Source organism: Triturus cristatus, chromosome 6 (assembly GCF_964204655.1).
Source record: "Triturus cristatus chromosome 6, aTriCri1.1, whole genome shotgun sequence".
Taxonomy (NCBI): domain Eukaryota; kingdom Metazoa; phylum Chordata; class Amphibia; order Caudata; family Salamandridae; genus Triturus; species Triturus cristatus.
The window spans coordinates 41,963,617-41,976,862 of NC_140589.1; the positions used below are offsets into that span (position 1 = coordinate 41,963,617).

Here is a 13,246-nt window from a genome sequence, read left to right on the forward strand (position 1 = left end):
CGGGTGCAGGAAGTGTGTTGCACCACTGTGTTATTGACTGTACTTGTGGATTGGTCGAGCTGGACCCTGGTCTGTCGTTTGTTCTTCCTGTGCTAGCAAATCACATGGAAGTTAATTCCAGGCTTTAGCCGCCCGAAAAGAAATAGCTTCACTGCCCCTTCAGACATGTTTGCAGTGGGGTATTGACAAAAGCAAGGCCGAGGCAGAACGCAGCGCTCTGGTAGGAAGATACTGTACAAATCTCTTTGCCAGATATCCGGTGCTGGACAAATACACTGCTCTATGAACCAGGACCAGCGCATTGAAAAGGATCCGTTTCTTGACGGGCAGCGAGTGGAGAGCTTTCAGAGCCGACGAGATGGAAGAATACCTGTGAAGACACAAAAGAAGCCTAGCCATCACATTTTTAACCACCTGCAGGTGGATCAGCAATGCCTCCACAGCTCCTAAACAGATGCCACTCATGGTGTGCCAGGGTAGACTCTGGGAGTAGCTTGTCCTTTCGGAATGATCATGTCCCTCAGGGTAACAGGTACCGTTTGGACCCTGCTTGACTTCTTGGGATGGTTTTTTCACTCGTAGGGAAAGAGAGTGTCTTCTGGACCTTCACTGGCCTTTTAGGAGGTCTGAGCTGCACGGATCAGTGCTTAATTTGTAAAAGAATAACTGCTGAGGACCAAAGTTTTGCTCAGAAGCCCGCAGTCGGTTCTATTGAAGGTCCGGCTGCTGAGTGCCAAGGCTGCATAGTCTTGATTCAACCTCATGCTTCTTTAATCCACTCCCAGATGCTCCCTGCCTTTTATCTTGCTCTTGCAGGTTTCCTTTCATCCCTGCTTTGTTCTTTTGTCACGGTTTTCCCATCTTTCCCTTCATCCTTCTTTCCCCTTTGTGTGTTTTTCTCTCCCTTACTCTGGATCCAAGTTTATTGAGGACAAATAAGTGTTAGTAATCATAAATGAATGGCAGTGGGCAAACACCAGCTCAAATTAAGCACTGGGTGGAAGGGATGTCCTCTGGAACCACCTCGGCTCATCCACCCAGGAAATGACTGATCTTAAAGCTTCATAATCCTTCTTACTTGTACCTACCAGATGAGAGATCAGTTCCAGAACATGTAGGTGTCAATGTCCTTTCTGGATGCGCTAAGATCAGTTCCCACAATGCCCTTTCTTTGCAGCACTATGGCACTTCTCTATAATTGGGCCTGTTGAAAGGAGGAGTCAGGTGCAAATCATCCAAAACAATGCAGCTTGACTGAAAACAGTTCACAAACCTGAGGCAAGATGCACCATCCTCTGTGTCCTCCCTATTGGCTACAGGAGAGAATTCACCCCAGGGAAAATAGGCGCGATGAGCCCTGGGCGAGTGCATGGTCAGCCGCACTTGCGGCCGTTGACTATAGCAGCTGAAACTCAACCTAATCCAGGCTAGAAAGAGCCACACACAGAGACAACCAAACATCCTCCCACCCGTCATCCAACTCTAACTTCAAAGGGGGGCGTTGTTCCCCAGATGTCTATTCTTATGCTGCAGCTGCTTACATTGTAATGTAACCAGCTGTCCCCCCCCCCCCACCTCAGTTTTAGCCTCAGTGACTTCAGGCTGCTGCTCCCAAGAGCTCTCTGATGGAGGACACCCAACTGCGGCCGGTAAACATCAATGCATTAATACCAGCCCCTTGGACTCCATCTTCAGAAGCCTGGGCACTGATGGCAAGGCTACGCGGACTGAGGAGGGAACGAACAGTGGGGTGCCGCGTATGCGCTTGCTGGGGATTTCAGGACCTCAGCCCTGTTTAGCCCTTAGCAATAAGGACCCTGCTTGGGTACCCTCACACACCTTCTCACAGGCATGTGATGTACATGCTACGTGTGCCACCGTGGCTAGCACGGTCTGCCACCTTTCATGATGCACCCGGCCCTGGGTACACCATCGGACAGTGCACTGGTCATCGGATGACTCGCCAGGGTAGAACAGCTTCTTTGTCTCTAGAAGACACCACACCGCTGACAGGGCCAGCGTTATCCGCGAGTAGCCTTTACGCACACATCAGGCTCTTTGTCAGTCTGTGTTTGTGTCATTTCACTTAGTAACAATGAAAACAATGACACATTCAGTCGAGTCGACCGGCCCACAGGGCGCTATTCACACTGGCCGCAGCAGCCGGCACTGTCCACAACAGCGAGAAACCTTAGGTGGGAGGTAGGCTTGTGGATGGTTGCACATTTTTACCCTTGGTATCCCGCACCACTCCCACAGTCTGGGATCATTAATGTAACTAGCAGGAAAATTAGCTGAATTTGAGCTGGGTGCTGCACAGCACCACCAGCGTTTTAGAGTCCCTTGTGCTGCTGAATGTGCCACTCAATGCTGCTCCCTCGTGCTGCTGAATGTGCCACTCAATGCTGCTCCCTCATGCTGCTGAATGTGCCACTCAATGCTGCTCCCTCGTGCTGCTGAATGTGCCACTCAATGCTGCTCCCTCGTGCTGCTGAATGTGCCACTCAATGCTGCTCCCTCGTGCTGCTGAATGTGCCACTCAATGCTGCTCCCTCATGCTGCTGAATGTGCCACTCAATGCTGCTCCCTCATGCTGCTGAATGCACCACTCAATGCTGCTCCCTCATGCTGCTCAATGCAACACTCAATGCTGCTCCCTAGTGCTACTGAACGCGCCACTCAATGCTGCTCACTCAATGCTGCTCCCTCGTGCTGCTCAATGCAACACTCGATGCTGCTCCCTCGTGCTGCTCAATTCACCACTCAATGCTGCTCCCTCGTGCTGCTCAATGCACCACTCAGTGCTGCTCCCTCATGCTGCTGAATGTGCCACTCAATGCTGCTCCCTCATGTTGCTGAATGTGCCACTCAATGCTGCTCCCTCGTGCTGCTGAATGTGCCACTCAATGCTGCTCCCTCATGCTGCTGAATGTGCCACTCAATGCTGCTCCCTCGTGCTGCTGAATGCACCACTCAATGCTGCTCCCTCGTGCTGCTGAATGCAAGACTAAATACTGCTCTGCATGCTGCTCAATGCACCACTCAATGCTGCTCCCTCGTGCTGCTCAATGCACCACTCAATGCTGCTCCCTCGTGCTGCTCAATGCAACACTCGATGCTGCTCCCTCGTGCTGCTCAATGCACCACTCAATGCTGGTCCCTCGTGCTGCTCAATGGTGACTCAATGCTGCTCCCTCATGCTGCTGAATGCACCACTCAAGGCTGCTCCCTCGTGCTGCTGAATGCGCCACTCAATACTGCTCCTTTGTGCTGCTCAATGCGCCACTCAATGCTGCTCCCTCGTGCTGCTGAATGCACCACTCAAAGCTGCTCCCTCGTGCTGCTCAATGCACCACTCAATGCTGCTTCCTCGTGCTGCTCAATGCACCACTCAATGTTGCTCCCTCGTGCTGCTCAATGCACCACTCAATGTTGCTCCCTCGTGCTGCTCAATGCACCACTCAATGTTGCTCCCTCGTGCTGCTCAATGCACCATTCAATGTTGCTCCCTCGTGCTGCTCAATGCACCACTCAAAGTTGCTCCCTCGTGCTGCTCAATGCACCACTCAATGCTGGTCCCTCGTGCTGCTCAATGGCGACTCAATGCTGCTCCCTAGTGCTACTGAACGCGCCACTCAATGCTGCTCACTCATGCTGCTGAATGCACCACTCAATGCTGCTCCCTCGTGCTGCTGAGTGCACCACTAAATGCTGCTCGCTTGTGCTGCTGAATGCACCAATGGCACAAAGGTTCACACTGGCAGATCCATGGGAGCGGTGGAGAATGTGACACACAACCCGGAGAAGAAGAATCCTAGATGTAGGCACCAGGACACAGTGTGCGAGATGGACAAGTAAAGCACCAGAGGTAGAGGAGGTGCACAGGGATAGTAGATAAAATAGTAATGGGCCAATGAAAGAAGAGATGCAAACTCCGCAGAGAAAGAGCAGACTAGAATTCTAAGGTGGAAGTAGAGAACGGAAGGATCCGTAGTGCTTCTGCGCTTCCCTTCGAGTGCTGCCCATGGGACCGATCCTGTAGGGGCCAACAAAGACCTAGGTACAGTCTAAGCTGTAAGACAAGTCCTGCACTAGAGAACTGTGGGCATCCACAGGGGTCACACAACACACCCTACTCTTTCCTCTGGGAGCCCTGTGTCTGTTTACAGAGGCCCTGAGGCCCCCTGATTGTAAACAGGTCCTCACCATGTCCTCGGGTCCTCCTGGAGGTGCAGCACTACGGGCTTCTGTGCACCACCTGACACCTACCATCTGTGTAACCTGCACCAGTATGAAGCATTATTGCACAAATGGTCAATTTTGTATCACTGCAGACAGTTTTGCAAAGCTTCCAGTGCTGATGCAGAATTTGCTGGAATCAGTGCACAGCTCCTGGCAGTGGAGTGATTTACGTACAAAGCCAGGCTTTGTATCTAGGCCTGTAAGATATTTTAGAAAAAATATCCAAAACAACATTTTAAATATGTTGAATCAAAATTAAACATTGGGCCCTTTGAAGGGGAGGGCTAGTTGACGTCACTGTTCAATGACACCTGGCTGCTCTCGTCTCTACGATGTCAGTGATATGACGTCAGCGACAGTAAGTCTACCTACAATAAGCAACCCTCATACATAGGCAGAAATGATAGCAGATGGATCACACCTCCAACCAGCATAGAAAAGAAGCACGTGTGCCTAGTGAAGGATCAGGGATACCAAATCACAACAAATGTTATGTTATGTTACTGGTGATTTGTAATGCGCACGGCTACTCAGAAGAGTGTCCCGGCGCGAACCAGCAAATGAGAACAGTGAAAACAGAAGGAACACAGGCATTAATTGAATAGGAAAGTTTTACGTTTTTTCCTGAACTGAGAGGGATTTTGAAGGCTACAGAGCTCCAGGGGGAGAGAGTTCCACGACTTAGCTGCCAAATAAGACAATGAGCTGCACCCCTTTCTTTTCAAACAGATTTTGGGTACGGAGGCCAGGCACGTGTTCGAGGAACGCAAGTGTCTGCCTGGGACATAAAACGAAAAACGTTTCCTCAGATACATCGGGCCGTATTCATATAGTGCTGCATGGGCCGTAACTAAAGCCTTGAACAAGACGCTAGCTTTTAACGGCAGCCAGTGCAAATTACGGAGATGTTGCCTTATGCTAGTGAATTTGGGTAAGTACAGCAGCAACCGCGCAGCGGCATTCTGCACCACCTGCAACTTATCCATTAGGTAGCCAGAGAGACCTACATACAATGCATGTATTGGCATAATCAAGACGGGAGGTAACTAAGGCCCTTATTACTGTTTCTTTGGCGGAAAGGGGCAACAGGGGCAGACATTTTCTGAGCATCTTCAAAATGCCGAAACATATACCTGTCAATTTGCTAATCTGATTGACAAAGCTAAGTTTTTCGTCGAACCAGATCCACCAAATGCCACCATAACATTCAAGACAACTCCAAGAGGCCAGGAACCCAGCAGCGCCGTCGCGTGGACCTCCGTACCTGCTCCAGCATGTCTTTGGCCAGGTCCTCTTGTTCGTCCATCTCCAGGATGGCTCGCTTGATTTCTTCATTGGACAGCTTTAACCTTTCCAGAGAGGAAGGAAGAGCTACGTTAGTTGCACACAAGAGAGACTTAAACATTAAAATAACATTTTAATTGAAATGCTTGTTGCTGAGTGTATCAAAGTGTTGCCCACCCAAATGTATAGACCAGAATATATGACAATTCAAGTGTTGGTTTTCATAAAACACCAGCTCCAATCATCAGTTTGTACTGGGCGAAAATTAGTCACTGCTAAAGGGGTCAGTGCCTTGGTCATCCATCAGGCCACGGGCATGGGTTGCGTCAAAGGGATGGACGATGGACTGCAGCACTGTTGTAGAGGATAAGTGGCCCACCATACAGGAAACCCACCGTGCAGTTGGGCATGCCTGGCAGGTCAGCGCAAGCTTCCAAGATTTACTGAGGCATCCGGAGGGAGAGGCAAGGCAAGCTTCTACCAGTTCAGAACTGGCAAGTCTGTCCGACACCCGTGGTCAAAGTCAGTACCACCACCTCTTTGCAACATGGAGGCATGCTGGCAGCCCACCCGCTGACCTGCTGCTACAACAGGCAGGCTCTGGGCAGTGCAGACGTTTGGCAGGAGAAGGCAACATCTGCCGTCTGACAAATATTTGATTATTTCTTGAATCTTAAGCCCCGGTCATGTGGTACAAAGTGGACAGCGCCTCCTAGCTGATGTAGCAAATTGTCCCCAGCCCTGCTCTGGTGTTTGCCCTGCTCACTACTGCGCCCTTGTACAACCACCAACCACCAACCACTTCGAAAGTATGTCAACTGGACTGAAACTGTATGAATGGAGAAGGGTGCAATTGTGAATGGAAGTTGCTAGAGGGCGTAAGAGATGTACTCTAACATTTGAAAGTGCCCCCTAATAAAAATATGCTGATTATTTAAAGCAGTCTCTCCTTCAAAAGCCACGTCACAACAAAACCGAGACACCTGCCATCAGCTCTACTCTCTACAGGAGTAATACCCCACCACCTACATGAACATCACATCTCCTGCGCAAGCCCGTCTCGCCTCATCTCAGGATGGTGGCAACGCTGTGCTCATCAGCATCCGACAGGGCACTCGTGGTCCTGCAACGATCACCTCCCATGCTGATGCTACCTCAAAGAAGGAGCGCAGTGCTCGCCGACACTCCGCCCTGATCTACCTGCAGAGTGTGCACGTCCATGGTCACAGCTTCTTAAGCATCGGCAGCATCCCCTATAAACCAGCAGGAAGCCGTGCGCCGCCCAACCCCGCAGAAAGACCAAGAGCCTCGTTCTTTGCTTTTTTTAAATAAAATTAGGCACCAGCAATGTTTGCGCCCAATTAACAATTACAAAAGAAACAAGTGATGGACGGAATGCTGAACAATGCAAACATTCACCCCCAGTCACAGGGATCTGGGTTTAATCCATCGTTCTTTTGCTCACCTACAATCACAGCTTTTGCACAAACTTCGATCGAACCTCATACAAAATGCACTGTGAAAACACGGAGGGGCTTCAAAGCAGCTGCTCTGTTTTTCACAGGAATGCGCTGCCTCCAGGGCAGCACGAGTGCGCGACTGCCGTGGGGTAGAGCATTTGGGCATGTGGGCTTAGATATTAACCTCTTGACAGAACCGCAGTGCATTATGGGATACGCATGCTCACTTCCTAAGGATTTCCATGAAAAAGCAGCAGTATGCAGTCCAGAGTGGAATAATTCATCTAGGAAAGCACAGTCACACTTGGTAAGTATTCTGGGAAGCTATAACATTTTTAGGTCTCGCCTGACCCAGCGCATGCGCTGGTCTGACGAGACTTATTGAGAGGGCTCCAAAAAGTGCTACCAGGCCAGCCTAGAGCCACAGTGCATGTGCGCTGGCGCGCTCGCCGCGCTTTACCGTGATTACTTTCGGTTTCGCGGCTGCTTTGATGTTTGATCGTGATCGCAATTGCGATCACTTTCACTTTCTCGGCCGCATGGCCGCTTTGCATAGCCAAAAGGTCTCGCTTTTGGGACCTTATAAGTATTTAGTTATGCAACTGTTGCATGGCTAAACACTTAGAAGGTCCCAAAGGCGAGATCTATTGTCTATGACACTGCTTGTTTGTGACTCCTGCCGCGTGTACTGTTTTGCCACTCCGTTTTATGTGACATCCTGCAGCGTGTACTGTTTTGTGACTCCATTTTATGTGACTCCCTGCAGTGTGTACTGTTTGCGGCTTTGAGAGACGCCTTTAGGCGGTGTTCTCGGTTACCAGTGCGCACAAGAGGCCTGCTGTCTCTCACGCACACACTGGCTGCTTTACCGTCTTCTGTAAGTCCTATTTGTGGTGTGGCCAGCAGCAGAGCGTGACCACCCTTAAGGGGCTACCGTGTGTACACACGGGGCAGGCATCCAAATCTGTTGTTCGACACGCCTTGGGCAGGATGCTGCTTCCAGGTGGATTAGGCCTTCTCACACGAGGAGTACCAGCATGGCGGCAAAGTTCAAAGCCAGCCACCGGCCTGTTTAGTTTGGAGTGCTCTGCCTGCTGGCCCCTTTCAGCGCACGCACCCCTCTTCTGTTTTCATACCCTGTGTTGCCATGCTGCTGTGTTCACCCGCACCCATTTGTTATCTGCTTGAGGCAAAATGATGGCCGAAAGAATGTGATGAGCCCCCCCCCCGAGACTCATATATCTCACCGGTCTGCATTGGCCTTGTGCAGAATTCGCTGGCGAGAGCCCTGGGAAAAGTGATAGCAAGGGCAGAGCATTGGTTTCTGAAAAAGTGAGGTCCGACCTTCATGCTCGCTTCATTTATACTGAAATTAACATCTTGCCAGTAGTAAAACAATTATGTATATCTATCCATGTATTAGGAGGTTTGTTACAAGACCAATATTCACCCTCGGAACAAGATCTCTCGAGCTATGGACAAGAAAACTCTGAAAATCTTTACTTTTGTGAATATCCCTCTCTCTCACTCTCTCTCGATATATAGATATATATATGTATCTCTTAAAATGGAGACTGCTCAGCTGCTTCTATTTGCAAATATTTTATTGGGAGGAACACCAATGCTTCTACAAACGTCTTAGTTGAATTCCAATTTATTCATGAAAATAAGACCTTCAGATCTACATTTTAGAGCTCAACTGAATTCCCTTAGTGTCCCACGCCCCACATTCTCTGTGCAGAATTGCGACACTAAATGCCTCAAAATACATCATGACTTTCTTAAAACACTGGACTGCGACTCTATACTTTTCTCATGAAAACAATAAACAAGCATTGGCTTTGCCAATAGGTCTCGCTTTTGGGACCTTATAAGTATTTAGTTATGCAACTGTTGCATGGCTAAACACTTATAAGGTCCCAAAAGCGATACTTATTGGCTATGCCAATGCTTGTTTCCTGTTGTTGCCAAGCTGACTGAGAAAACATCCACCCCCAGCAGCAAAATTGTGTTGAAAACAAATTCCCAATTCTGCAGAATTCCCAGGCAGGATTCAGGCGTAGCAGAGGCACCGAGATGGAGGGGACATCAGCCATTGATGAGTTCAGATTCATGGTCACAGTGGAGTACTAGTTTTATTAGGCCTTCAACACTCTTGACCACATCACACTTTTACACACATTGTGCCTTTTACACACATTGGGGGTCTCTTCTAGCTTGGAAAGCCTCCTTTCTTACAGGGTAATCTCAAGCTAAACATCCCGATTATTTTCAATCAGAAGTTAAACCACTTCCATGGTGTGTCCCCTAAAGGGCTATTACATCTCCCTTGCTGTTTCACATACACCGCGCCCAGCTGGTGCACCCACTTTCAGAATTCAACATAAACACTTACTTTTATGCAGACAACACACAGCTGGTTGACCATCTCACAAGCACACCTGGCCGCAGTCCCTCAGATCTCCCCTGAGTCCGCTCCCTCGCTCAAACTTGGACACCACCCATTTTAAAAAAAAAACTTAATCTCAACTAAAGGGAAGTAAGGACTCCCCATCTTCAACAAGATGAATACAGGGGATTGGACACTCTGGCCGCTATCTTTAGGCTCCTCCCTCGGCTTGATCTTTCTCTTGACTCCTAAATTTCCTGAACTATGAAAACCTGCCTTTTCTTCCAAAGGAGGTTAAATAAACTACTCCCCCTTCTCTGCTTCCTACACAGAGTTGTGGCTGCCAGGGCCTTCATATCAGGCCAACTTGATTTTGGCAACTCAGTCCACTTCAGCTTTTGCCAAAAATGCATCAAAATACCCAATTTGCTGCCATCAGGATAACATTCAATCTCACAATATTTGATCTTGTCTCCTCTTACCACAAATCACTCCACTGGCTTCCGGTAAAACACAAATTAATTTTAAAGTAGCCTGCCTCATGCATAAACCATACTAGGGTTATCGCCCTGACTTTTCAAAACAACAATTCAGGAAGTCCCAACGAGATCACTCGAGACGTCAAACTCCTTCACCTTCTGAATTCCATGGACACTCACTCCGTAAGGAACAAGGAACTGCCTGCACCAGTCCTGTCACCATCGTTGGCACCAGGCCCGGTTCCAGGAATTTTCATCTGGATGGGCAAAGGGTACATTCAGGTGGGTCACTGCCGGCCCAATTTCTGTCAATTCTGAAGGTAGCTTACAAGCCCAAGAACACATCATATGCTCTTCCAAACAGGCGTACAGTGCACCTAGATACTTATTTGAGAGTACGAGCTGATGTCTATACTCAACAGCCCCAAACCTTATAATTTCCAACAGGCCAGGCGTCGAAAGATTCACTAATGCACTGTCACCAGTGTGAGGTCGGGGCAGAAATGACTCTAAGCTCATGTTTAAAAACTATCACTTTTAATAGGTAGTGCTCAGTGCCGAGCTATATTGTGACATATTAATGTCAAAGCTTCCATGTGTTAAAGAATACAAAAAATTTAATTTTGAAGAGACTTTATCATATTTTACGTGATGTTTGTTGCCTGTTTTTCATAGCAAACATTTTCAGGGCTCGGCTTGTTCTGGGCTCTAAGAGCCAAGCCAGAGCCTTAACTCGGTTCCGAGGCTCTCCCTGTAAATTTATTGACTTGCCCCCTACCTAACCCCAAAATACACTGCCCAATTTCAATTTTAAACACAGTGAAAAAACATTAGAATGTTCTGACATTGAGATGGAGGAAGCACCTAACAGGTGACTTTTTCAAAGGCCTCTTCTGCCGTGACTGGGTGGGCCAACGGTCTTGTTTGGGTGGGCGTGGCCCACCCTGCCCTATGCTAGAAATGGGCCTGGTTGGCACAAAGGATGACTAAAAAGCTGCCTCCGCCATCTTGTATATTGTGAGAGTCCCCTCACGCAGCCCGTAAGGCCAGGCCGGCATCTATTCGTGACAGCGCTCACGCGGCCTTTCTCCAAGTAGCAAGGTCTACCATGTAAGCTCAGCGCTTTTCACATGTTAGTTCAACAAAAACATTAGACGAGCGAGAAGCAATCCATCCAGCCATTTGACTACACTGACATGACAGCTTCAGCTAAACAAAGGAGGAATTAACCGCAGGGATTTGTGGAAAGTCCACTCCAATGTGAAACAGCTGGTGAGAGCTGGGAGGTAACCTGAGCGCTGGTGCGAAAGAGCCCTGTGCGATGGTTATACAGATGGGCGGTCCAGTTTGAATGACGGGTAATGACGCAGTTGGCGATGAGTTAGTCTCCAAGATGCCAGTGGCCTAGTGGTGACGAGCATGGATCGTGATTCGACATCATCTAACCAAAGGTGAATGTTAATAGGACAATTAGAACATGTCACCATGACAGGTTGTGGGCCCTACGCACTGTTGGCCCACCCTCTGGGGTTCTCACTGTAGTTCATCGAGGAGGCAGGAATTGAAAAGCTTCTAATCTGAGGAGGACAAAGCCAGGAACTCTTCAAAAGGAAGCTAGCCGCTGTAATATGTATCAGAAATATCAGTCCCTGGCAGGTCATGGTGGCCAACAGGAAGTGAGGTCACCCTTGCTGCGCCTAAGACCTGGGATACCCTACCTGGGGCCGAATTAAAAATAGTGTCCTGGGGGCGCAAAGTTCACCTGAGCCCATTTTCTGCCAGGTCGGGTACGGTTGTATTACAGATAGCGCTGGTGCACATATTAGGAGGGTATTCCCGCGTATAAATTGGGGCGTGGCCCTATGCAAATGAGGCAAATACTGTGATATGACACAGACACAAAGTCATCTGGAGACACACTGATTGTGCGCCACACTGAGGTGGTGTGCAGTCATTGTGCCACCTGAGGGTGTCCCTCTGGCGAGGGTCCCAAACATCCCCGTGCACCCCCAGTCACTCATTGCACCTGCCAGCAGGGGGAGCTCTCTGCCCACCTTTTGAAGTGAAGGGCAGGTGCTGCTGGTTCCGCGAAAGACAGAGCGGCTGCTTCAAAGGGTCACATCGTTCATTAATGCCCAGGACCGAGGGAAGGAGCGCGTTCTATGCTGGGGCTGCCGTGAGGGCAGGGCATTACTTATAATAGGGTGCACTGTCCCTCCTATTCCCCGGTGCACCTGATTAAAGGTGTGCCGTAATGTAAACAGGGCACAGCGTGCCCGTTACATATTAAGGACCCATCTCTAGAAAAATGGCCAGGAGCATAGGCATTCCCTCCTACACCCTCCTTCTCTCATTCCCTGGCCTTCCTCAAGGGCTGTGGAGACGCAACGTTAGGCCTTCATCTTAGTCCGTCCAAAGGTATTGGAGCGTCATGACAGTAGTCCTCGCCTCTCTTCATGTCCTTGTCCACTCTTTCTCTCCTTCCCTGGTGGACAAAAGTGTCCCAGAGCCGCTGACCTGGCCCGCAGGTTTGACAGCAACAGGCCCAGTAAGACAACTGTGCCCATTGTTTGATGCAATAGGTTCAGTAGTCTTTCTTCTATGGCAATCAATAACACAGAATTTTGACAAATGTCCTGCTAGTCATTGGCAGGGCAGAAAGACTACCATGCCCACTATCTCTGCCATTCGCATGTGCAGCATGCTCTGCTCTGGAGGTATGGGCAAAGGGCATGAGCAGTGGGTTTTGTGGGCAAGGGAGGTGAATTTAGGGCCACCTCCTACACCCTGTGCACTCTACACATGTCCAAAGGCAGGACTGCCAGGAAGACTCGGCACAGGGCGAGACCAGAAGCTATTCCCTGTATGAAGTGGCCGCTTGTGGCCGCTTGTGCTTAACGTATTGGTAGAATGGATAGAGGGGATATCATTTGTAAAGCCTTTGAAATTAATTACAAAAAACGTATTAAGGTTGTTTTGGAAGCAGTAGAACAATGTTATCGGCTAAACACAGAGGGGCCGATTCACAGAACTAATCTGAGATCAAATCCTAAATCCTAACTTTACGAGTTTCGGTATTCACAAAAGGCATTTACTAGTAGTAAAGTTAGGAGTCCTAACTGTACTACTACTGAATGCCTTCTGTGAATACCAAAAGTATTACGTTTAGGATTTTATCTCAGATTAGTTCTGTGAATCGGCCCCAGAGTTGTTGAGAGTGTCTATGACACCAAACATAAAAACGAGGAAGTTCCCCAATTAAGGTAAGCACGCACCATTCCTCCCAGTTCCACCAAGTATGTCTGCTGACCTCACACATAACATCAAGAATCGCATCGTAGAGGGGAGGAGCCTAGCGCGCAACCAAGATGGCCGCGTAGGTGCGAGGCTCC

The 13,246-nt window shown here is 49.1% G+C and overlaps 1 protein-coding gene across 2 annotated transcripts in view; it reads right to left on the reverse strand.

Moving 5' to 3' along the window:
• DAAM2 (dishevelled associated activator of morphogenesis 2) overlaps positions 1–13,246 on the reverse strand; it is a 630,299-nt gene that overhangs the window by 87,940 nt on the left and 529,113 nt on the right. For both annotated transcript variants that reach the window (XM_085610233.1, XM_085610232.1), the window contains one exon: positions 5,507–5,591. In XM_085610233.1, the coding sequence (XP_085466359.1) occupies positions 5,507–5,591 (85 nt within the window). The remainder of the gene's footprint in view (positions 1–5,506; positions 5,592–13,246) is intronic.